This window comes from Pipistrellus hanaki (genome assembly GCF_964339955.1).
Source record: "Pipistrellus hanaki genome assembly, chromosome: 16".
Classification (NCBI taxonomy): domain Eukaryota; kingdom Metazoa; phylum Chordata; class Mammalia; order Chiroptera; family Vespertilionidae; genus Pipistrellus; species Pipistrellus hanaki.
The window spans coordinates 7,332,790-7,358,677 of NC_140518.1; the positions used below are offsets into that span (position 1 = coordinate 7,332,790).

The following is a 25,888-nucleotide window of genomic DNA, read 5'->3' on the forward strand; positions in this document are numbered from 1 at the left end:
TATATATATATATATATATATATATGAACTGATTTCAGAGAGGAGGGGAGAGGTAGAGATAGAAACATCAATGATGAGAATCATTGATTGGCTGTCTCCTACATGCCCCACAGTGGGGATCGAGCCCACAATTCAGGCATGTGCCCTGACCGGGGATCGAACTGTGACCTCCTGGTTTATAGGTCGATGCTCAACCACTGAGCATCGACCCATGAAGCCTTTTTAATAGCCTGTAGAGGTTTCTCTTGGTAGCTGTCCTGAAGTCTTCTACTAAATTCTGAGCACCCTGGAGGCCTAGGCCCTGTGCTCTCATCTTCATATACAGATGCCTGGCACAGTGAAGTATGCAATAAATGCTTGCTGAATGGAAGGACATGTCTGCCAAGTGAGGCATCCGCCTTTCTCATGAAGATTTTTTGTGGACAGATACCATAGAGTCCTTTAAATCTCACACACCTACACCTAGACATGAAAAATAAATCCAATTATACATAAAATACAATCCATACTGGGCTCCAGTGATGTCAGAGGTGAAGTATTTTCCCCTCCAGTTATCCTATAGGGTAGTTAGGATCCTGAGGGTGACATTTTCGTTCTCTCACCTCTGCAGAGTAATGGGAAGTCAGAGACAACAGTGAGTCACACAGTTTGTGGCTGGGTTGGGGCAGGAAATACTTAAGAGGCACATTCACAGTGAGCAGCGGTGTCCCAGTAGTCATTAGACTGGGCAAACTACTGCCCTTATCAACTAACTCATACACAGTATCATGAGGGAAGGAATCAGATCACACTGGAAGGACCTGTCCAGCATCCTGTTGAACAAGTACATATACACATACACACACACACACACACACATTAGCAGTGCCATCCCAATAGGATGGAGAAAGCTTATAGCATTAGGAAGTTGAGGGTCACTTAGGCAAGCTCTATTTGAGGGCTACTGACAGTTACAAGAGTAACAAATCAAAATAGGTAGTTTATTAATCATATTAATAACAATGATGGGTCAAATAATCAGGAGTTAGGCCAATTTGGCAAGTATGGGTGAAAATGAAAGGAGCCTCATAGATTTTGATATCTGAAGTATGTGAGAGTGATTCATATACACACCCATCCTGAAATCAGTATGGGAAACAATTGCAAGACCTTTGCTCATGATGAAAGTGCAAGTTAAGCTCAGGAAGTCCAATGGTGATTGTGTCAGCTGACCATAGTAAGCAGAGAATGTCTGGTTTAATGTTTACACCTGAAGTCAAAGTTCAAGAAAGCCTGCTAAGATTTAACTTAAACAGTAGTGAAGAAAAACAGGCAACACCCACGTAAAAACAGACGCACACACACAATCTACAGGCTCTGCCCCCACCTTTGCTTCCACACCTCAGTGTGAGAATCTGGCGTGCAGCACAGGCAGAAAGAATCGCAAGGGATTCAAAGAAAGGACAGAAGGCCAGGAAGCGCCCTGGGTTTCCTGAAATCATAAGCAAAAGGGAGTTAGGTGGCAAATATAAACAATGGCCAACTCTATCAGAACCACCCAGTCAGGATGGCTACCCAGAACTGTGCTTTTCAAAATGTAACAGGAGGGGAGGATAGAAAACCCTTAGCAGCTGCAGGTGCTTCTGCCCAAGTCAGTGTACCTGCTTCCCGAGAGGACCTGGGGTCAACAACCGCACAACCTGGAACATGAGGTCCCAGGTCTCCTCTCCTTTATGCCACCACAGGAGGCGGGATTCCAGACAAGAGTACACAGTTCTCAGTTGTTGTTTTGTAAGCAACATTTAATTAAACTGCACGGCATCCAGGAGAGACAAATGTACCGAAGAATCCAACCTGAGACCAGATTATACATTGTAGAGGGGGTTGGAAAAAAATCAATGCTAATTGGGAGAGAGAGCACTGTAATCAGAATACAACTCCAAAATAAATCATACAATAAATTATTTTTTAAAAGAAAACTGACACACGTATACACACTCACACTCTTCACACATGCGTTCTGGTCTTTTATTCAGTGTTGACTGACTTCCATGCTGGCAGTGTTGGGAAATGACGAAAGATAGATGTGAGAAAAGTAGCGTGGCCCCTCTGCCATCAGTAAAATGAGATTTAAGACATGTAGGGAACCCACTGATGTTAGAAACAAGAGTAGAAAGAAGGAAACAGCAGTTATCAAGGAAGATTTTAATTGCTTCGAAGAGGGAGAGAGGAAGAAAGCACAGAAATCTAACACAAGTAAAGGCACAATGAACGTGGAGTCGAATGGAACCAAACCCTTCCTTCGGTTAGACAGTTATTATTTTCTTTTTTTTGTATGTTTTGAAGGTGGTTGTAGTTCAGTTTCATTTTGATGAGTCTTGAAGGCAGAGCTGTAATGCCTTCCACTCCCTAAGTTTAGGGTAGCCCAGAAAGCTCCCCTAACTACATAGCCAGGGACTGAGATTTAATAGGGAAAGAAACTACAACTGGAATGTGAAGAATTTGATCTGTGGTTGATTGTAGGTTGGGTTTCCAGGACAGACAGCTCAGTGTAGTGCCATCAAAGGGCCTCAGATGCCCTATACTCCACCCCCAGAGCTTCGCAGCAGACCCTGGAGTCACCCTTCTCCCCCACTCCCATAAGCACTCAGCCTACAGATTATTTCAAGTGATCAGGAGAATTAAAACACACCGCAACCTGAGTTGCTCTGTAGCAAGTCTATTTACAATTTTCCTCACCTCTCCCTGGAGGTAAATCTGGGTTTCAAGTTGGGAAACTGTGGGGTGAGGGGTGCCCCCAGTGCAATGGCCAGTGGCTAGTCTCTGCCTTTGCCAGCTGGGAGGACAGCAGCTTCACATCCACTGGGTGGGGTGGCCCTCGACCCTCTCTCTGGGCACCCAGGCTGGGAAAATAACAGGCTCTGTTGCTGGAGGAAATCCCCATGACAGAGTAAAGCACTCCTGGAATATCGAAGTGCTTTGATCCAGGTTTGGTGACCAGAGAAGAGGGGGGAAGGAGGGCATCTAAGCTCATTTAAAAACCTGGAGGCCACTGCCCTACTCCCCAGAAAGGGCGGTAAGAAACAACTATAGTGTTACGTTTTCCCCGCTAGAGAAAAACATCATGAAACCAAACCCACACAAGGGCTTTTAACAGTTTCCTGCTAAGCTGGGCCAAGTCTCCTCCTCCTGAGAGGGGAGCAGGGGGTTATGGGACTGGGCAACAGCCTCAACATGAGGCCAGCCGACTCCCACGAAGAGACGACATTCCCAGAAGCAGATAAAAAGCCATTTAAAAGGTGAGAAGTTGTAGTGCTCTTGCAGCCAGCCCACCTTCAATCTATAGTACAAGCTTTTTACAACATACAAAATAGATCAATAACTATGAGCATCACATTCCCATTATTCAATAGTAAATATACATGATAATAAATCTGTTATTAACAGAGGGGCCAAATATGGATAAGGCAAAAGACATTTAAATAAGTACTGTGTCACCGACATGCGCTGAAGAAAATGCATCCAACTAGATCCAGACCGAGGCCTTTTCCCATGAGGCCAAGAAAACAAAAATACACCAATACCCACGTGACACAGTCCAAATGCTGGGGAATCTGAGCAGCAGGTCAAGGGAGGATATCAACCCCAATGAAAAACTGGTTTGGCTTTTACTTGTGATACTTATTTTGATGTTCTGTTTAAGGAAGGGGGGAAAAATACATTTCTATAACATTATACAAAAGGCATCAACTCCCATTTCAAAAATAAATGGGAAGACTTCACAGTCCAAGTTGAGTACTGATCAGCATCTACCCTGGAACTCTGCCGCAGTAGCCACTCCTGTTCTCCCTCCATTAGTGTCCCCTCTCTCAGCTCTACTCACTTCAGGATGCCAGGGACATTGCTGGGAGGTAACTACTAACAGGTTTGAAAGTAAGAATGGTAATGATTAGAGAAGTGAGATGACAGACCTAATCACTGTTTGTCCCAAGAGGCAATATGGTCCAGGAGATGATCAAGGCTAGCAGACCCTCACAAATAACCCAAGTGGAGCCCTCTCTCTTCTGGCACTGGGAAGACTTGGGTTTCGTCCGGCACCACGTACAGATCCTCAGTCTGTGATCCAATAGGCTGGAAAGGTCCCTAAAATAGTTCAAGCCTGTGATGCAATTTTTTAACAGACTTTCCCCAATCATTCCAAAAAATCACCTTGGCCTCCTTGCTCTTACTTCAAGCTTTGAGTAGCCTCTGCACTTGGCAGCAGCAAACCAAACCCCTGTGTGTGGAGCCCAGGAGCCCCGTTCTGCTGCTCTTTAACTAGGACCCGGAAGACGAAGAAACAACACATTGCTGGCTGCCAAAGAAGATGACCGGGCTGAGAGTCATCTCACCGAAGTCTTTGTGCTTCTTGGCACAGAGGAATCTTTGACTCACGTGCCTCACCTTCTCTACCCTGCGGTCTTGGAAAGGCAAGGGGGGAGAGAAAAAAACAGGAAGCTCCTTTTCAGCCAATGGGCTGTGAACTCTACAAGCTTCACCTTCCCTTCTCCGTCACCATGGCGTACCCATCAAGGGGTGCAGTTTCTGGTCAGGACTGTCCTTCAGGACCAGCCAGGAAAGACTGAGGTAGATTCAAGGTCTTACATAAGACCAAGACCCCAGCCCTATCGTCCTATCTCCCACCAGAAGTTTCTGGAATCTGTGAACATGGAATGAACAAAAGTGACTTTACTCTTGGGGGGCTGGGTGGTGGAGGGAGGAAACATCATCCCTCAGCCTCAGCCTCCTGAGGAAATGGAGGGGGGAGGGGAGGAGAGGGAGGAATCAAATGGCTCCTGGTCCCTTTGCTACAGAGAAACTGACTAACACTAAAAGGCTCGCCAGTTTACTTACCTCCCTTTTTATTAGATGTTTAGTTCAACTGATTAGTATTTAGTGTTTACACCCAACTTCTCTCTGGAGTGAGGATATGGGGTAGAGTAAGAGCAAAACCAAAATGTCCCCCAAAATAAAGCAGACCCATTCCCTTATCCTTTCGCAAACTTGACCTTTAAAACAGATCACTTCTCTGCAAACTCCTTTCTTGTTTCACTAAAAATGTCCCCAACCCCCAAGTCCTGGCCATGCCAGCCTCCTCCATGATAAAATATACCCGCCGAGCTTCCCCCAGAGTGGGTAGGAGGAGCTGGGAGTACCGTTCTCCGCCCTGCCCAACAATGAGTTAACTCATCACAACAAGGCACCTTTCCCCGCGAGGAAAGCAGGCGACATGGAAGCTGTGTCCTCATCTGGCTAGCAGGGATGGCTGAGGAGGGATGGACACAGGGTTTGAGACCCTACTGTCAACACAGAGTCCAATCACCAAGTCCGGAAGACAGATGCATAGATGGAGGCGAGTCGGGAGGACGCTTGGAGTCTAGAGTTGGTTGCACTGGAGAAACACGTTGGGAGTTCTCATGCAGGTTTCAGGGGAATGGGAGGGACCATCTGAGAGGAGGAGAGGGTCCATCCTTTTCCTGAGGAGCAGGACCAACCCAGGCTTCACCTGAGAATGGGTGGCAGAGGTGGGGCTCCACGGGCAGCTGAAAAACATGAACAATAAAAACCACATGCACAAGACTACCCACCAGATCCTGAATAACCCAAACATTCCGAAAATGAGAGACAGGCTCTATGAGCTAATCTTGAACACTGAGAGATTATGTTTTGTTTTGGTTTTTAGAGAAAATGAAGATGAGGAGAAACAAAAGAACATTTCTAAGAAAAGAACACTGATTCTTTTTTTTTTATGCAATTATGGAAAAACCTTCATGACTGCTCGTCTCACCTCGGTTTGTTTTGCTGGGATATACTCTCTGAAAGTGTTTATATTCTTCTGGAGCAGGAAAGTCTTCTACTGGATGGAAAGAATACTTTGACTCAAAATCATCTACAAAAGAAACAGAATATTAATTCATATCACCCTTCTGACCCTCTGTACCACTTGTCACCCTCCCCTTTTTGGTCTCCATTCATTCTGATGTACCTGAGGGCCTGCCTTGCCCACTAAACAAGGTTTCTAAGAACAGCGATAGCATTGCTCTATGCGCCTTGTATGTCCAGAAGATGTGCTCAAAGGCTCTCTACATTAAGGGATTAGTCTTTGGCCTGGTTGTTTTGTTTGTTTGTTTGTTTTGTTAATCTTCACTCGAGGATATTTTTCCATTTATTTTTAGAGAGAGTGGGAGAGGGAAAGACAGAAATGATGAGAGAAACACATCAATTGGTTGCTTCCTGCCGGGCCCAGCTGGGGAGAAGCCTGTAACTGAGGTATATGCCCTTGACTGGAATCGAACCTGGGACCCTTCAGTCCCCAGGTTGATGCTCTATTCACTGACCCAAACCGGCTAGGGCTTGACCTGGTTTTTAAAAATATTTCCACCAAAAATCAGGCATGTACCAGGAAAGGAGCACAGCTGTTTGAATGGGAAGAGAAAAAATATAATTCTTTAACAGCCCCTTAGACACTATCACCATGGGATACCAATGGAACTGAATCTACAAATTGGTAGAAATTAACCTAAAATGGGAATATTTGTCACCAATGAGTGAGAGTTCTGACCAGATAATTCCCTTTTGGCCCAGGTTATCCTCATGTAATTCTGCAACACAACACCTCATGGCCCCTGTGCCACTTTCCATGGCCCCTCTGTAAGAAGGCTCAAATGCTCTATGGGTGTGGCTGGATGACATTCCAAAGGACTTGATCTTTAAAGCAAAAACCCTGGCCCACCTAATCAGAATACACTACAGTAAGGGTAGACAAGAGTGTTAGGTCTGAAAGGGACTGATCGTCCCTGGAGTCTAATGATACCTTTGGATAACCCATGAACACAGACAATAGGGTGGTGAAGGCCTGGGGTGAGGGCTGGGCTAGAAGGGATCAATGGGAGTCAAGGGGGACATATTTAATACTTTCAACAATAAAGATTTTAAGAATAAATAAATAAAGAAGTTAACGAGATGAAATGCAAGTTAGAGAGGTAGGTTAAAAAAATTATCTTAGGTGGGGCCTAAGATTCATCGATAACCTTGGAAGAGTTAATCTGACACACTCCTGATTTAGTCAACCTCCTCACTTCACAGCTAAGGGAAGTGAGGCCCAGAGAGTGAAGCAACTTCCTTAAAGTAACACCAGCTAGTTAGTGGCTTTGGATTACTAGGTAAATATTGTCTACATACTGGGATGCTTTTTGTGTGGCAGTTTTATAACTTTTTTTTATAATATCTATTTTATTGATTTTTTTACAGAGAGAGAGAGGGATAGAGAGTTAGAAACATCGATGAGAGAGAAACATCGATCAGCTGCCTCTTGCACACCCCCTAGTGGGGATGTGCCCGCAACCAAGGTACATGCCCTTGACCGGAATCGAACCCGGGACCTTTCAGTCCGCAGGCTGACGCTCTATCCACTGAGCCAAACTGGTTTCGGCAGTTTTATAATTTTCTCCAACAATCAGCAGTGAGTTCTCATGCACATTAACTGTAGATTTTTAAAAGCGGTGACAGGTATGTAGGTAACCGACATCCAGAGACTGCGTGGTGAATCTTCTCCTCACTATGGTAGGGACATTCCTTATCTCTTTGGCTCAGGCAGCTTTAAGCCTGGTATCACTGTGTACATCGGGGTTCCATCTCCTTCATGGCAAATTTTTGCATCTCTTCGAGTGCTTCTTGAAACTCGCTTCATGGACGTGCTAGTGAATGATGGTGGGTCACTAACTCTCTGATGGCAGAAGGGGCCCTCTTCTTGCCACCCTTCTTTGTGGGAGCCGTTATGCCAGGCCCAAATTGGAAAGAAGGTTTATTTTGTTCTTAAAGGGCCAGAAAGGAGCTCTCCTTCCTAGGGGAATACTCACTTCCTGTCTGAGTAATCCTGAAGAAGATGAAGTCTCTGACTTAAAGGTAATCACAGCTAATGATCCTTAGGGAGCAAGAGAATGGCTTTAGAGTTAGCATGACACCTGCTGATTTTACTTCAATCTAGCCCAAAGCAACCCATGCTTAGAATTTGCAAAAGGGAAGGAACATCAATGCATAGGAATTAGAAGTCAGATGTAAAGTCAGGAGAACTGCTGTGAACAAAAGATATAAGCGACCATTCCCATTCTACTGGAATCAGGTCACCACAGGAACTATGAACAGCTAGCTACTCACCCAAGAAAGACCGGACAGTGGTAATGGAATCTCTGTGGCCATTCCTCAGGGGTGGGGGAGGAGGAGGTGGCGGCCCAGCTGGCGTCCTGGAGGGCGGAGGTGGGGGCTTCCCCCGGTTCAGAGGTTCTGACCCGTGTCGGTATGGTGGTGGGGGAGGCGGAGCATCCCTGGCACCATTTCGGATCATGGGTGGTGGGGGCGGAGGAGCTGCAATTAAAATCCGAAGCAGTTAGGTCTGGCTGTATAGGCTGTGTGAGCCTCTGAGCACCATGTTAAACATCATATTCACTCTCCTCCCATCCCTGCTCTACCAAAGTTCAGAATAAATGCATGACTCTTCTTCATTTTCCACGACAGTCAGTTAAGAACTCTCTGTATTCTTGATTTTTGCCCTGCTTTTCCATGTCTTCCTCCACAATGCTAATTTAGGGCTGTCTCATACTTAGTCTGTTCTACTGCAAAAAGCCTCCCAAATGTTCTTTTTGCTTCTAATCTCTTATACCAATCCATTGTGTGCACCGTCAACTCACTCATCTCCCCAAACTTTGCTCAAACTTTTTCAAGAGCTCTGCAGTTCCTACATCATAAAGTTTCAAACTCTTAGCTTCCAATCCAATTGGGTTTCCCCCAATTATCCTCCTTTTTTTTTTTTTTTTTTAAATATTTTATTGATTTTGTACAGAGAGGAAGGGAGAGAGACAGAAAGCTAGAAACATCGATGAGAGAGAGTCATCGATCAGCCGCCTCCTGCACACCCCCCACCGGGGACATGCCCGCAACCAAGGCACATGCCCTTGACTGGAATCGAACCCGGGTCCCTTCAGTCCCCACACTGACGCTCCATCCATTGAGCCAAACCGGTCTTGGCTTATCCTCCTTTTTTATACAATAACCCATTACCTCAGTGAGTCTGATCTCACCTTGTACTCTTCTTTTTCTTTTCTTTTTTTTTGTTAATCCTCACCCGAATATATTTTTTTTTCATTGCTTTTCAGAGAGTGGAAGGGAGTGAGGTAGAGAGAAAGTGAAACACTGATGTGAGATATACATCCACTGGTTGCCTCCCTCCTGCAGGCACTTGGACACAGGTATGTGCCCTTGACCTGGAATCAAACCCACAACCTGTGGTATGTGGGCCAATGCTCTAACCATTAAGCCATGCCAGCCAGTTTTCCTCTTCCTTTCTTGACTCCTATGCTGGGTTAGGTACCCCTCGTCTGCACTCCCACTGTCACCTCTGTATCTCAACCATTCTACTATATTGTACTATATTTATTCATTAGATGTGCCACCTCCCAGTATATTGTATAGTCATTAAAGTCAGAGCATTGTCCATTCATCTAAGCACCCAACACAACCAAATGTACAGCACATGGTAGGCATTCAATCAACCTTTGCTGAATAAACCAAATTACATATGCGTTGCTCTTGTGACTCCTCCCCAATACTCGGAACCGCCATCCCCCTTCCTTTACTACCGAATCCTAGCTATCCTTTAAGGCTCAACTCAAGTTTCCTCTTCTCAAGGCTTTCCCAAAACAATCTACTTTATTCCAAACTCCCCCTTCTTTGGTCTCCCAAAGCATTTATAGGGATGTCACTTTTTAAAAATATATATATTTTTATTGATATCAGAGAGGAAGGGAGAGGGAGAGAAAGAGAGGAACATCAGTGATGAAAGAGAATCATTCATTGGCTGCCTCCTGTACACACATACACTCCCACTGCCCACTGGGGATCAAGCCACAACCCGGGCATGTGCCCTGACCTACAAACAAACCATGATCTCCTGGCTCATAGATCAACGCTCCCCAACTCCCTTAAGGGATTTCCATATTTTTATCTCCAAGGCCTCTCTTATTCCTGCATTTGTGAACTCATTCCAATTAGACTTTTACTTTCACCTTTCCTCCACCACTCCACTAATACCCAAAAAGATCCCATGTTGTTTGGAGTCCCCCAAAATGACTCCCATATTGCTGAGACCAATGTCATCTCGGGCTTCAACTTAACTGACCTAGCTGTAGCATTGGACACAACCCTAGAAGTAGATGAGATTGTGTATTCTCTTTACAAAATAGCATGAAAGCAGACAGTGAGGGAGACTAGGACAGCTGCCTGGGGCTTTCTCATATCCAGGAGTTTTGGCTCACTCAATCTTGGAATTTCTCCATCACTTTCTTCCTTTCCCTTCTTCCTTCCTCACTAAGGGCTCTTTCTCAGCTTGTCCTGCTTGGCAGTCTTCATCTCTCTGCCCTCTAATCTAGGAGGGCCCCCAGACTTAGACCTTTCTCTATACTCTACCTGGGTGATCTCACTCAGCACATCGTTTTCAAGATCGTTCAAATTTCTCTCTCTAGCCCAGACCTCTCCCCTGAACTTCTGAGTTGATAGCCAATTAATAATTTCCTCTTGAAAGTCTAACAGGCATCTCAAACTTGAGTTGTTCAAAACCTAATATCTTCCCCCAAACCCGCTGTGGTCCTACCCACCTGCCCAGTTTCTTGCAATAGCTTCATAAGTGGCATTTTTTTGCCACCTGTCTTCCTGCAGTCTGTTCTCAACATAAAAGCTGGTATTTTTATTTTTTTAAATATGTTTTTATTGACTTCAGAGAGGGAAAGGGAGAAGGAAGAGAGGGATAGAAACTTCAATAATGAGGGAGAATAATTTATTGGCTGCCTTCTGCCCACTGGGTATCAAGCCACAAACTGGGCATGTGCCCTGACCGGGAAACAAACCATGACTGCTCCTGGTTCACAGGTCAATGCTCAACCACTGAACCACACCAGCTTGACTAAGCTGACCTTTTCAAAGGTAAATATATGCTACTTCTCTGTACCAACCCCTCCAGTGGCTTCCAATATTAAACAAAGTAAAACCCTAAGTCATCATAAAGTCTTACAATGTTCTCCCGTGGAAATCTAGCTTTCTGACCCTATGTTCTGCCACTCTTCTCCTCACTCATCCTAGTCTTGTCTCAATGTCTTTGCATTTGCTGCTCTCAGTGCCTGCTTAGCTTATTCCCATACTGTCTTCAGTCTTTACCAAATTGTTGCTTTACTAGTAAGGCCTTCCCTGACCCTAACCTCATCCCCACCCCTGCAATTGGAAATATCATCACCCCACCCCAGTTTATCGTATCCCCCTTCTTGCTTTGTATTTCTCAAAGCACCTACATATTATGTATTTACAGACTAATATATATTTTAAAATATATTTTTAATATATTTTTATTAATTTTATAGATGAAGGGAGAGGGGGAGAGAGATAGAAACATCAATAATAAGAGAGAATCATTGACTGGCTGCCTCCTGCACATCTCTCCTGGGGAATCAAGCCCACAACCCGGGCATATGCCCTTGACCGGAATTGAACCTGGGACCTTTCAGTCCATAGGCTGACACTCTACCCATTGAACCAAATCGGCTAGGGCTTAAATATATTTTTTACTAATTTATTTGACTATATCATAGAACAGGATTTTTTTTTACATTTTCTATTTATTGCTATTTACCTAACAATAAAGTCTGACTCACAAAAAGGCACTCAATAAACCTGTTGAATGAGTAAGTGGATTCTTATCTTCAATCACTAAAGGAGGGCTCTGGGGGAAAGAGTGAAGAGAAAAGAACTCAACACCCAGTGTGTTAGGAAAAAGAACCGTGTCTGCAGGCACTTACCTGCTCCCCGACTGGGGGGCTCTCGGGCTGGGGGAGGCGGCCTGTTACTCTGTAAAGAAGGGGAGACTGAAGTAGGCGGCGGAGGTGCTAGGCCTCTGACAGGCCCCGGTGTCTTCCTATGCAAAGAATTGTGTCTCTGTGGCAGCTCAGGGGCCGACTCATTAGTGGGACTAGAGGGCCCGTTGGGGACCCCTGGAGGCTGCCGGTAAGGCGGCGGAGGAGGGGCCAGAGACTGGCCACTTGGTCCCGTTCTCATATTCACAGGGGAAGGGGGTGGTTTGACTGGGGGTGGGGCAGGCGGTCCGTCTCGAGTAGGGTGGAGCCTCTGTCCGGGGGTGGGCGGCAGGGGTTTCTCTCTGTTGTAGGCGGGGGCTTTGTTGCTGTGCATAGGCAGAGGTGCAGGGGGTGCGTTGGCACGCCGCCCTGGTGGTGGCGGAGGAGGGGCAGAGGAGCTGTGCTTCATGCCCGGACTGCTGCTGGTGATAGGCCGAGAGAGGTCCGGTAATGAAGGTCTCTGCATCCGGGGCAGTTCCGGGAGGGAGGCTCGGCCGCTGTCTGCGTCATCTTGAGGGCGCCCACTGGCTGCAGACACAGGAGGCCTTGGGGCAGCAGCTCGAGAACTGGGAACGTGCAGGGCTGGCTTACCAGCGAGGTTCTCTACAGACAGACCGGACAGCACACTGGTCAGCGGAGCTGGAGAGCTGCTGGTTAGTATCTCTAAGTCACCCAGCCTCATTACTTGCACAGCAGCAGGGGAAGTATTTGTATAGTACCAGGTTTTAATCTGGCCCGTTAACAAATATTGCTGATATAAGTTGAATACGTTTTTATGTAATGCCTTTGCTTTAATATACTCTGTAACTCCACTTCTGCTCCCTTTCCTTCCTCCCCCCTCTACCACATTCCTCAACCCCAGATGAACACCTGGGACCGGAAGGAAATGCACGCACTTGGGAAATGTTGTAAGAAAGTACTTCTCAGATACCTGCACCGTCCTTGGCTCCCACAGGGCGGAGCTTCGGCACTCCTCCCTGGAAGAGACCTCCCTTGGGCTGCAGGGCACCTGCTCCAGAGCCATAACCACCACCGCTTCCTTTGGGTTCTGGAAAGCATACCATTAGAGCTGTCATTTCATATGGTGATCAAGTTAATCCTGAGGAGAAACTCCTCCTCTATTTGGGTTCTAATTTGTAAACAAATCAATCTTGCTTTTGCCTTTCCATTCAAGAAATAAAAGTGAAGCCTCTCTGTGCCACAGCTTCACGAAGGGACGAAAGTTCTGGCTGTGATAAGAGAAAAGCTACGAAAGGAACAAGGAGCCAGTCTTCCCTTATTTGGATGGGCCAGAAGGATAACCTGGATAAAGACATATTCAACAGAGTTCTTTGGGCTCTGCTCTCAGTCTGCGATTATAAGGGGGCTAGTGGCCAGGGACACAGGTGTGAGAAAACCCTCCAGTGGCCTTTCAGAATGGACACTTGCAGCAATTATGAAATCACTATTGGCTTCAGCTGAGCGGTTTTTAGGCCTGTAGTGGTCTCTTCAGAGAACAGCCAGGGGTGTGCCCTGACAAGTATAAGCAGCACTAGTGAGAGTAGGAGCTGGCAGTCTTACTGAGAATGCTTCCCAAAGGTCAAAAAGATGTTCCTAAGGGACGGGGAAAAACTCGCCCACTCAAGACCCAGCAATAAAAATGACAGACCAGCCAAGTTTCCAAGTCAATCCTAGGCTAGACTCACTCTCAATGACGGGAGCGCTCCGATCATTGATGTTGGTCACCTTCTTCAGCTTGGTCCCTTTGCAGATGTCCTGTAAGAGGGCGCCTCGACCCCGCTGCTCATCTCGGCTCAGCTTGATCTGCTCTGTGTTTCCCTGGGGGAAGAGGAATGTATAGAAGTTCACCATAAACAGTCCCCTTCATCACAAGCTTGGGATAAAGCCTTAAGCCGAACTGAGGGTTCCAGGAGACGCCTGTCTAACTGAATCAGATATATATGCCACACACCCCGCAATGGTAATGTACATCACCATTCTTGTTAGTCCTTCTGCTCCTATTGTACCTCCCATTCAGATGTCTCTGACTGGAGGCCTGCAACTCATACTTAATACCTAATGCACAAGGCTTGTGTGTTAGATGCTTTAGATGTATCAGCATCATCAAGGCAAACATCTACTGAACCCCTGCTAGGCGTTACGTATTGTGCTAAGCATGTTATGTTCATTATCCCATTTAAATGCTGAAACAGGCTATGATGAGCTACAACAGGCGCACAGGGACAGACAGCAAGATAATGGCCCAGATCTATATAAGAAATAAAAAAAGAATAGATTATTAAACACAAGATGTTAATAACAACCGGTAATTTTTTTGGGGGGAAAATAAAGTTAAATACAGTCCTTCCTCACAGCTTATTCTCAAACAATTCTAGCTGAATTATAATATTTCAGTGTAAAAACTACAAAAGTACTATATTTAAAAATTTGCTAAGGGAAGAACATTCTAAACATGACAACTAAAATACAGGAAAAGAAAAGAAGTAAATAAAAAAATACAGGAAAAGATCAACATATTTGTTTACTACAAATTATTTATTAGGAATATAAGCAAATAAACAGGTGATACACTGGAAGGAAAAATCATCTGTGACAAACGTAAGTGTCCTAAATCTATAGAGCGTTAACATACAAAGATGGCCGAAACCGGTATGGCTCAATGGATAGCGCGTCGGCTTGGGGACTGAAAGGTCCCGGGTTCGATTCCGGTCAAGGGCATGTACCTTGGTTGCGGGCATATCCCCAGTAGGGGGTGTGTAAGAGGCAGCTGATCGATGACTCTCTCTCATCGATGTTTCTAACTCTCTATCTCTCTCCCTTCCTCTCTGTACAAAATCAATAAAATATATTTAAAAAAACAAAACAAAACAAAAAACATACAAAGATGACTTAGGAATCAACAGGATAATAAGCAAAGAATATGAACAACACTATGTAAAAGAAATCAAAGAACCCAGCTGGCATGGCTCCATGGTTGAGAGTCGACCTATGAACCAGGAGATCACAGCTCGATTCCCAGTCAGGGCACAGGCCTGGGTTGCTGGCTCAATCCCCAGTGAGGGGCTTGCAAAAAGCAGCCGGTCAATGATGCTTTCTCATCACTGATGTTTCTATCTCTCTTTCCCTCTCCTTTCCTCTCTGAGAAAGAACTTATCTCACAAGGTAGTTTTTAGAAATGACAATACTTTTCAAGAGCCTAGCAGTGCTGGTGCATAATAACAGCTCAATGGCCTTATCTGGATAGAGCATAGGGCCTTGGACTAAAGGGTTGAGGGCACCTATCTAGGTTGTAGACTTGTTCTCAGGTTCCCAGCCCTGGTCAGGGAGCATATGGGAGGCAACCAATTGAAGTGTCTGTCTCACATCAAAGTTTCTCTCTCTCTGTCTCTCCCCTCCCTACCACTCCAAAAGTCAATGGAAAAATATCCTCAGGTGAGGATTAACAAGACAAAACATAAAAGTTCAATGCATAGTAGCTAGATTTCATTTGGAAGAGAAACCCACACACAGCAAATTTCTGGAAAGATACACACTGATACTAGCAAAAGTTAACTTCTGGTAAGCATTATTTATGTTAATCTGTATTTTCTAGTTTTCCCATAATCTCCTATATAATAAAAAGCTAATATGCAAATAAACTGAATGGCAGAACAATCGAACAACCGGCCACTATGATGTGCAGTGACCACCAGGGGGCATGCGTGAAACATGGCGGGCATCAGCAGTGGTGGATGGTGGAGCAGATGGCGGGAAAGGAGTGGGGAGGGGGCCAGACCAGGGGTGAGCCTCTGTTGGTTATGTGCATGCACTGCAGTCCTACCCGGCGTTCACACCTGCTGCCTGCGCTGGCCCTGATCGCCCCTCAAGGATTCTCCACCTCCCCCAGCTCCTGAAGGGCGATCAGGACTGGCAGCCACCTCTCACACCTGCTGCCAGCAACGGCCCCACTCGCACCCGCAGCCGGCACTGGCACCGGAGCCACCACTCACACCCACTGCTGGTATCGGGCTGCCGATCGGCCCTGAGGGATTCTCTCCCTGTTCCACTGGTTTTAAACATCCCATTACTGACACTTTAAGTCTTTTTACTAATACATTCCATAAACTCCTTTTTTTCTTGATGGGGTGTTGGACTTGATGGATTTGGTTTTAAAATGAACTGATTTGGAGAGGATGAAATGGTAGCAAAGAATCATCCACCAGAAATTGCTACTCCTTTTCTCAGAGATGCCAAAGAAATGATGTACTGACCTTTAAGAACAAAGTTTTAGGAGGAAAACATCAGTTCCTACTCTGATGCCACCTGTCCAAATATCCACTTAGACTGAACCAAGATAAAAAAACAAGAAGCTATTATGATCCTTTGAAGACCTCTCAAAAACCAGAACTAATTGATAAGACTTGACTTGTTTATCCTCCATCTTCCTGCACCGCAAGTCTTTGAGAGTGCCTTTGAGAGTACGGTATGGCTTGGACCAGGAAGCCTTAGATTCCCATTACGGTTTGAGATAGCTGGGCGGAAGGATTACCCACCTGACTAAAAGTGGAAGGTGGAGGAGGACCAGGAGGGGGCGGAGGGGGAGGAGGAATTGGCATCCTTGCCCAGCTCGCAGTTGGCACTGCTCTCTCTCCGTCTTAATTTGCAGCTTTAGGTCACTCATATACCTGCAAATGAAATAAAAGTTCATGAGAACTTTGCCATTACGGACAGAGTACCAGGAGAACAAGGGGACTAGGCCTGACACCAGGGAAACCAAGCATCTCATTTACTAGTTCCACTGTGATATAGTCCAGGGCTTGGTAAACTTTTTCTCTAAAAGGCCAGATAATAAATATTTTAGGTTTTGTAAGGCACATATAGTCTCTGGTGCCTATTATTCTTTTTAATATTTTTAATTAATAAATTTTATTTTTTTAGGTTCAAAGCAAAACTGAACAGAAAGTACAAACAGCACCCATATACCCTGCACCCTCCCCCCCTCAACACACACACACAAGCATCCCCAAATAACATTAACATAACCTACCCCTTGCAGGGGTCCCTTTGTTACAACGGAATCCATACTGACACCTCATTATCACCCAACGTACACAGTTCACATTGGAGTCCACTCCTGGTGTGCATTCTATGGGATGTGACCAATGTACAATGCCAACTACCCACTACTGTAGTATCACGGAAGAGTTTCACTGCCCTAAAATAATTTGTGATCTATCTATTCAACTATCCTTCCCCCCCGACCTCTGGTGACCACTTATCTATTGTCTCTGTAGAATTGCCTTTTCCAAAATGTCATATAGTTGGAATCATAACAGGTAGCCTTTTCAGACTGGCTTCCTTTACTTAGACATTTAAGTTTCTTCCACGTATTTTCAGGACTGGATAGCTGATTTGTTTTTAGCGCTGAATAATATTCCACTGGGTGTACCTCAATTTATTTATCCATTCACCTACTGAAGGATGTTTTGGTTGCTTCCAATGTTAGCAATTATGAATAAAGCAGCTATAAATGTACTTGTGTGGGCATAAGTTTTCAGCTCATTTGAGAAAATACCTAGGAGCATGATTGCTGGACCACAGGGTAATAAGCTGTCAAACTGCCTTCCAAAATGGCTGCACCATTCTGCATTCCCAAGGGCAATCCTTGTCAGTATGTGGTGTTGTCAGTGTTTTAGATTTTGGGCATTCTAATAGATGTGTAGTGGATCAATGTGTCAGAAACAGCATGAGGCTATGCACATAGTTCAGTGTTCCAAAATTTGTTAACTTGCTGAATTCATTCATTTATGAATTCACCTACCATCCAGTAAATATTTATTGAGCACCCGCCAGATGCCAAAGCATCTAACTATATAATAAAAGCCTGAGCAACCTTTATAGCTTAACAACCAGAAAGACCAGTCGCTATGATGCGCACTGACCATCAGGGGGCAGAAGCTCAATGCAGAAGCTGCCCCCTGGTGATTAGTGTGCTCCCACAGGGGGAGCGCCGCTCAGCCAGAAGCCAAATTCACGACTGGCGACTGGTGAGTGTAGCAGAGGCGTGGTGGGAGCCTCTCTGCCTCCGTGGCAGCGCTAAGGAGTAGCGAGCCAAGCAGTAAAGAGCGGTGAGCAGGTGGGCAGTAAGGAACAAGGGGTCCCAGACTGCGAGAGGGTGCAGGTTGTGCTGAGTGAAGACCCCCCCCCCCTGCACAAATTTCATGCACCAGGCCTCTAGTTGTTCTGTAACAGTGGTTCTCAGCTGGGTGACTTTGTCCCCCAGGAGACATTTAGCAATGACACCAATGAGGAATGCTACTGGCATCTAGTGGACAGGAAACAGGATGCTGCTAAACATTCTATAATACACAGGACAGCTCTCTCCTCCCAACAAAGAATTATCCAGGCTAAAATGTCAATCATGTTGAGGTTGCCCAGCTGGTGTGGCTCAGTGGGTGAGTGTCAATCTATAAACCATCAGGTCATGGTTCAATTCCCAGTCAGGGCACATGCCTGGGTTGTGAGCTTGATCCCCAGTGTGGGGGTGTGCAGGAGGCAGCCAATTAATGTTAACAAAAGTTATACTTGTAACATTTTTAAAAAAATATATTTTATTCATTTTGTACAGAGAGGAAGGGAGAGAGATAGTTAGAAACATCGATGAGAGAGAGTCATCGATCAGCTGCCCCTTGCACACACCCCACTGGGGATATGCCCGCAACCAAGGTACATGCCCTTGACCGGAATCGAACTCGGGACCTCTCAGTCCCCAAGCCGACACTCTATCCATTGAGCCAAACTGGTCTCGGCTATACTTGTAACATTTTCTATGTTTATTGATATTCTCTAATTTTTCCCATAGTTTTAGTACAGTAAAAATATTTTAATGATATCATTAACCATTTAATGAAATGACAAGCCATTCACAATGTATTAGTAATATCAGATTAGAAATCAGTAGATATATATAAAAAAAGAGGTTGTGCTCTCATCATTGATGTTTCTATCTCTCCCTCTCCCTTCCTCTCTGAAATCAATGAAAATATTTAATACTAGTAATAATGCTGAGAAGAATAAATCCTGTTCTAGAAGCTGAACAAGTTTCTACAATCTTGGGCTTACATTCTAGTGGAAGAGAGAAACAAGAAACAAATATAATCTCATTATCTCAGTTACTGATAAGTAAAACACACATCAGAAAACCACTGAGGGAGAATGTAGGGACAGGGTGAAGTATAGTGTTCTTTACATTAAGTGCTGGGCGAGGAGGCCAGAGATGAGTGGATGGCTCATCAAAGACGTGTCTCCATGAGCAGAGCAAGTTCTATGACCATTTAAGAGAAGAGCATTCCAAAAAGAATTAACACCAAGTGAAAAGCCACTGAGATGGGGATGAGCGTGGTGTGTTGGAGAACTAGTAAGGAGGCCAGGGTAGCTAGAATACCGTGAAAAGAGTGGCAGAAAATGAAATTGGAGGCCTCCAAATTCAATAGTAGTATCCTTCTCCATGTTACATGCCTATAATACTCGGAAGTCTAAAGGAACCAACGGCTTCACCCCTACAGGAAACCATAAGTTCAACCAGTGATTTCATTAATCCCAGACTGCGCTTGATCTTCTGGTTTAAGCACAACTAGGGACCTATGTACCAACTGGAAGCTTTCCAGGGTTAAAAGTTACCTGATGATAATCTGCCTTCCTGTTGACCTGCCCTTCAACTTCGCTCTGAGCAGCAGTACAGCATGAGAGGCAGGAGCTCATTGCCACAGTAATGGCACCCAGCTCCTAAGCTAAAGAACCGGGACCTGGGAGAAGAGCCAGAAGGTACCTAAGAGTATTCACATGCCACTCCAGGAGACTAACCAACAGCAGGAGCCAAACAGATCCCTATAATTACATGGGAACTGATGTCAACACAGAATTATGAACACCCTCCATGTGTTCTATGGCAGATTGCAGTAGAGGGTCTCCACTTGTATTTTTGGTTTAAAATACAAGGAAACAGACAAATAACTTCCATGTTATTCAAAGTTTACTACCCTCCGCACCCCCAAAGGTTTTGTATAATGTGAAAATAATCCTCAGCACTCTTCTCTCAATGGAGAAGGTGCTACCTCCCCCTTGAAATTCAATTCAGTCAAACCTCTGGTGAAACAGATTTCTATCATGATGGAATTAATTAAAATTTCAAGGTTACTCCATGAAGGGGGGTAGGGGGAATTGTATTTCCAACTGCAGGCATTTTTCAATCATGGACAATTCAACTATGCAGCAAATCTGATTGTCCAACAAGTATAAAAAAATCACATACCCACTGTGAATATTTAAACTGAAAATCTACAACTAAATCTGGATGTTTTATTCTTTAGATCAACGATTTTTCAGTTACAAGCAGCACCACATAACCCTAAAAGACAAAAGGAAGGAAGCAGAACAATGATATATTACTACATGATGAAATAAATCCTTTCACATATAATTTCTCTAATAAAAACATAAGTATATATCCCAATAATTCAGCTTTTCTCCATGACTCTTTCCTCTTGTCCCAAGATACTTTTTAAAAGCCCTAAAAATGTAAAGTCAGGAATCTACTTATTCACATACTACTCGATGTGGTAAATATTAGGTACCACAGGTTATCCCCAAATACAGGGTAACCCAGGAGCCAAGTCCTCTTATCTAAAGTGATGGCAGCCCTAGCCAGTTTGGCTCAATGGATAGAGCATCGGCCTGCAGACTGAAGGGTGGAGTCTGGTCAAGAGCACATATCTTAGTTGCAGGCTTAAACCCCAGCCTCAGTTGGCCTGTGTGGGAGGCAATCAATCAATGTTTCTCTCTCACCAATGTTTCTCTGTGTGTCTCCCCTTCCCTTCCACTCTCTCTAAAAATCAATGAAAAAATATTCTCAGGTGAAGATTAACAACTACCACAAAATCTTTAAGTGTAAAAAAAAAAAAGATTCCTGGATTTGGACAGTGAAATAATGCAGAAAGTAGCTCAATGTTCATAACTAATATTTCCTCCTCACCCACACATCCCAGGAACCAGTGGACTTAGAAATGTTGGCTAAAAAATGGAGTCACACAAGGCCAAAGTTACTACCATCAGCCAGCATTTAACTAGAGAGGAGAGGAATTAATCAGATGAAGAACACACATTCTAATTTAGAAATCCAGACCAAAGATAGACAGACTAAAACATAGTCTGAATACAAGAGCAAAATTAGAGGAAGCCTAAGGCGTTTGCCTTGGAGATTTAAGATAGCAATGAATGTTTGGAAGTACCTTCCAAAACAATTTCCAAACTTGTCTGAAGTCAACACACAACCTCAGGCAGTTGTTAAAAAACAAACAAACCAAAGAGATGCCTGGGCCCTAATCTTTGACCTTCTAAAGTCCTAAGTTTCCAAGGAGAGAGAATTTATATTCAACAATTCTTGATGGTAGGAAGTCTGGAAAATACTAAAGGAGTATTAGTAATCAACTGCACAGACACTATCTGAATAGCTATCCACAAGAATAAGCTAATGAGCCGAAACCAGTTTGGCTCAGTGGATAGAGAGTCGGCCTGCGGAATGAAAGGCCCGGGTTCGATTCCGGTCAAGGGCATGTACTTGGTTGTGGGTATATCCCCAGTAGGAGATGTGCAGGAGGCAGCTGATCAATGTTTCTCTCTCATCGATGTTTCTCTCTGTCCCTCTCTCTTCCTCTCTGTAAAAAAATCAATAAAATATAATATATATAAAAGGAAGAAAAAAAAAAGACATATGAAGGCATATGAAGAAAACCTCTGATATGGAAGTAGGAATCAAAGTTAACACAATTTGTGACAACATACAAAAATATTTATACATAAAATTCTGAGCTTCTGGGCTTTTGGCTCAGAGGAGGCTTAGGCGCAACTTTCTTTAGTCATCCTGAGTCCGGGTCCATCCAACACAAGCCACCTCCACTACCCATGCCACTAAAGTCCGCCCCAACAGGATCAAAGGCATATCCCTGAGGTGCCCTGACCCCTAAGAATGGCCCCCTGGGTCTGTCTCCAAGAAAAGATTGATGTCATCACCAAAGCAGCCAGTGAATGGAAGGGTGTACGGATTACAGTGAAACTGACCATTCAGAACAGACCGAGATTGAGGAAGAGCCTTCTGCCTCTGGCCTGGTCATCAAATGACTGCCAGGAGACAGAAGCAAAAACACATATGCACAGTGGAAATGTTCACTTTGATGAGATTGTCCACACTGCCTGGCAGATGCAGTACCGATATTTAGCTAGAAACCCCTGGATCCATTAAAGAGATCCTGAGCTATTACACTTGATCCTAGAACCTGTGTCTTAAATTCAATGCTAATGGAAGCAGACTGCCTAGTGTGACCTGAATCTCTGCCACGTGGGTGTAACCAAACAATGTTCACCACACCAGAGCTTACCCTACACCACAGGTCAAACATCTGAGGAACTTCCAGGTCATGACCAAAATTAATTGTAAAGGTAAGCACAAAAATAGAGGGATAAGTCTTCAAATCAGTTACCCGAGACTCTTATTAGGACTTGTTTTTAATTTAAAGTACTAACTCAAAAACAAAAAATAACTAATATCTGTTAGCAAACATCTTTAGAAGTTCTAAGAAACTATTAATTAGGTTAAAAGGTGATTACAAGCCCTGGCTGATTAGGCTCACTGGATGGAGCATCAGCCTAAGGAGTGAAGGGTCTTGGGTTCGATTCCAATCAAGGGCACATGCCTGGATTTCAAACTTGATCCCCAGTGGGGGGCATGCAGGAGGCAACCAGTCAATGATTCTCTCTCATCACTGATGTTTCTATCTCTCTCCTCCTGTCCCTTCCTCTTTAAAATAAAAGTATGGTTAAAAAAAAAAAAAAAAAAAAAAGGTGATAACAAGATGAGCTGAGACCTAGTTGATGACAAAAAATTCTTCTCATTCTAGGCTAGCCACATCTCATCATATTACCAGCCCTCAACTTCCATGTGTCATTCTGCATTAGCACATCCCAAATACCTAAATATATTAAAGCCTAAGTGACCAGACGACCGGCTGGTAGCTCTGACACACACTGACCACTAGGGGGCAGATGCTCAACGCAGGAGCTGCCCTCTGGTGGTCAGCACACTCCCATAGCGGGAGTGCCACTCAGCTGACCAAAGGGCACCAGGCGCCAGGTTGATGGCTGGTGAGCACAGCTGCGGCCACGGGAGCCTCTCCTGTGGACACGCCCCCTGCATGCCTGAGCAGGCGCAGCGGGGCTGGGATGAGCGGGAGCAGCGTGGCACCCAGCCTGGGCTCAGGTTCCTTCCCAGCCACCTGCCACTTTGTTCACGGATTGTCATGGACAGCAGGCTGGAGCCCAATGAGCTGGCAGGTAAGGCTGGGCTTCAGCAGCATGAAGGTCCTCTGATCCTGCAGGCCAGGCCGAGGGACCCTACCAGTGCACAGATTCATGCACCGGGCCTCTAGACGAGATACATATATATATATATATATATATATATATATATATATATATATATATATATATATATATGCCTAATTGATCGTTCAACCAGTAGCTATGACACACACTGACCACCAGGGGGCTGACATTCAACACACAGGCATGGAAACATGGAACAGACTGATGAATCTCAGAGGGAAGGGGGAGGGAAGAGGGTGGTAAGAAATTAACTGAAGATCCTATATGCATACTAGAAGTCCTATGCCCTCTCAAAATCTGGGACCCCTTGGGGGATGCCGGAGAGCCGGTTTTAGCCCCCCGCAGGCCAGGCCAAGGGAACACACCGGTACACAGATCCGTGCACCAGGCCTCTAGTAAAAGTAAGAAAACATATACTGAGAGCAGTCAAGGCAAATCCAGTGATGACAGTCTCCAGTATGAAAATGCCTGAAAGAAAGCTTAAACAGATGTTGCATGAAATGTTGATCCAGACTTCACATGGAGAGAAGTGTCATGCCTCATTTCAAAGATAATATATTAAGTCCCAACTCACCACAGATAATCTACTAACAAAGCCACGACTTCCATTGCTGAGGAATCTCTTCTCTGTCACTCTAATACCCTTAAGCCATCAAATACACAGATGTTCCTGGCTGAAATGCTAGAAAAATTTGCACATTTTTCATTCCTTGATCACTAGTGATGGGCAGCTAAACCAAGAGTCTAATTTAAGTTATGAAAATAGGGCAAGCTGATTCAGTTACATAATAAAGGTACTAAATCAAACAGACCCATCTGGGCTTTAAGGAAGAGTACTGAATTTCTGAAAAAAGTCAATATACTTGCAGATAAAAATGCTTTCATGCTTTTCATAATGGCCCTTGGGCTACTGATTCATTTGTATGTCCAACAAGAGCCACGTGTCACGTTAAGACATATGGTCTAGATGAAGGGTATGACAGATTATTATATTCACAAGTTCATAATAAGAACATCTGTGCTCTTTCTCTAGTCCCTTAAGGCTTACCAAAAAAATATAGTCAATGCTCCCTAAAAGTAGGTTTTGTTTTCTAAAGAGCAGGTTTAGCAAACTAACACTCCATCATCCCCATCATCTAAGAATTGCTCCCCAGGCCCTGGCCTAGTAGCTGTTGATTTGAATGTCGTTCCCATACATCAAAGTTGCAGATTTGATCCCTGGTCAGGACACATATGAGAATCAACCAATGAATGCAAAATAAGTGGAACAACCAATCAATGTCCCCCCTACCCACTTCTTCTCTCCCTCTCTAAAACTAAAAATAAAACAAGTGTTTCCCAATAATCACTAATATCTAAACCAATTCCTAAGATCCTAAAATCTTAAGACCTAATCCAGCCACACAAGTTTAATTTGCAGGACCTAAAAAATAAAAAAAAATAAAAAAATAAAATCAACACTAAAATAGGATTTATCCAGGAAAATTCTTATAGAAAACTTGTTCCATTATATAAGCATCAAATTTATTATATTAATGATTTAACATTAACACCAGTAAACTAATATCTGTGGGAAGAATTGACAGAATGAAATCTCTACCGTAAAGGTTGCACTCAAAATTCACTAAGCCATTTATTCATTTTGGGACAGCTCACACTCTCTGAAGCCTTGCCTCCTCCCTCTCTGCTTTTCACTCCCTAAGCTCCCAACACATTGGGACTGCCTTCAATTCTTCAAAGCAGCCATGTTCTTTCCCTCTTCAGAATCTTCACTTATGCCTTGTCCACTACCTAAAACAGTCTTTTGTTCTCCCCTCATCCTTTAGGTTTCAGCCTTAAAAATCAATCCCTGCCCAGCTGGCATGGCTCAGTGGTTGATATCAACCTATGAACCGGGAGGTTATGATTCAATTCCCAGCTGCACAAGCCGGGGCTGGCTGGATCCCCAGTGTGGGGCGTGCAGGAGGCAGCCGATCAATATTCTCTCTCCTCATTGATGTTTCTATCTCCTTCTCCCTTCCTCTCTAAACTCAATAAAAAAAAAAAATATATATATATATATTTTTTTTTTAATTTAATATATTTTTATTGATTTTGTACAGAGAAGAAGGGAGAGAGCTAGAGAGCCAGAAACATCGATGAGAGAGAGTCATCGATCAGCCGCCCCTTGCACACCCCCCACTGGGGATATGCCCGCAACCAAGGTACATGCCCTTGACCGGAATCAAACCTGGGACCCTTCAGTCCCCAAGCCGACGCTCTATCCATTGAGCCAAACCGGTCTCGGCAATAAAAATATATTTTAAAAAATCAATTCCTCAGAGAAGAAGGAAGAGGCAGAGAGAGAAGCAGCCATGTGAAAGACACATTGATTGGTTGCCTCCTGCATGCCCCAACTGGAGGGGTGGGGGGAAGGAATCAATGTGCCACCCTTCAGTGTGCCAGCCAACTCTAACCACTGAGAACCCCAGAGAGGGCTCCAACGCATTCATAGCAGAAGCAGTTGTTTGTTTAATGGACCTTCCCCCTAGACCGTAATTGCATGAGTGCAGGGACTGAGT

General features: G+C 44.5%; 1 protein-coding gene across 4 annotated transcripts in view; it reads right to left on the bottom strand.

The window, feature by feature from the left end:
* The window catches only part of WIPF2 (WAS/WASL interacting protein family member 2), a 31,990-nt gene continuing 6,102 nt past the window's right edge, over positions 1 to 25,888 (bottom strand). For 3 of the 4 annotated variants that reach the window (XM_084863719.1, XM_084863722.1, XM_084863721.1), the window contains exons 2-8: positions 16,445 to 16,576; positions 13,598 to 13,730; positions 12,844 to 12,960; positions 11,859 to 12,515; positions 8,176 to 8,382; positions 5,807 to 5,908; positions 1 to 5,561 (exon numbers count right to left, since the gene is read on the bottom strand). In XM_084863719.1, coding sequence (XP_084719845.1) covers positions 5,521 to 5,561; positions 5,807 to 5,908; positions 8,176 to 8,382; positions 11,859 to 12,515; positions 12,844 to 12,960; positions 13,598 to 13,730; positions 16,445 to 16,507 — 1,320 coding nt within the window. In that variant the 5' untranslated portion in view covers positions 16,508 to 16,576 and the 3' untranslated portion in view covers positions 1 to 5,520. Of the gene's footprint in view, positions 5,562 to 5,806; positions 5,909 to 8,175; positions 8,383 to 11,858; positions 12,516 to 12,843; positions 12,961 to 13,597; positions 13,731 to 16,444; positions 16,577 to 20,202; positions 20,317 to 25,888 lie in introns of those variants that run through there. The other variant, XM_084863720.1, reaches the window with a different exon arrangement.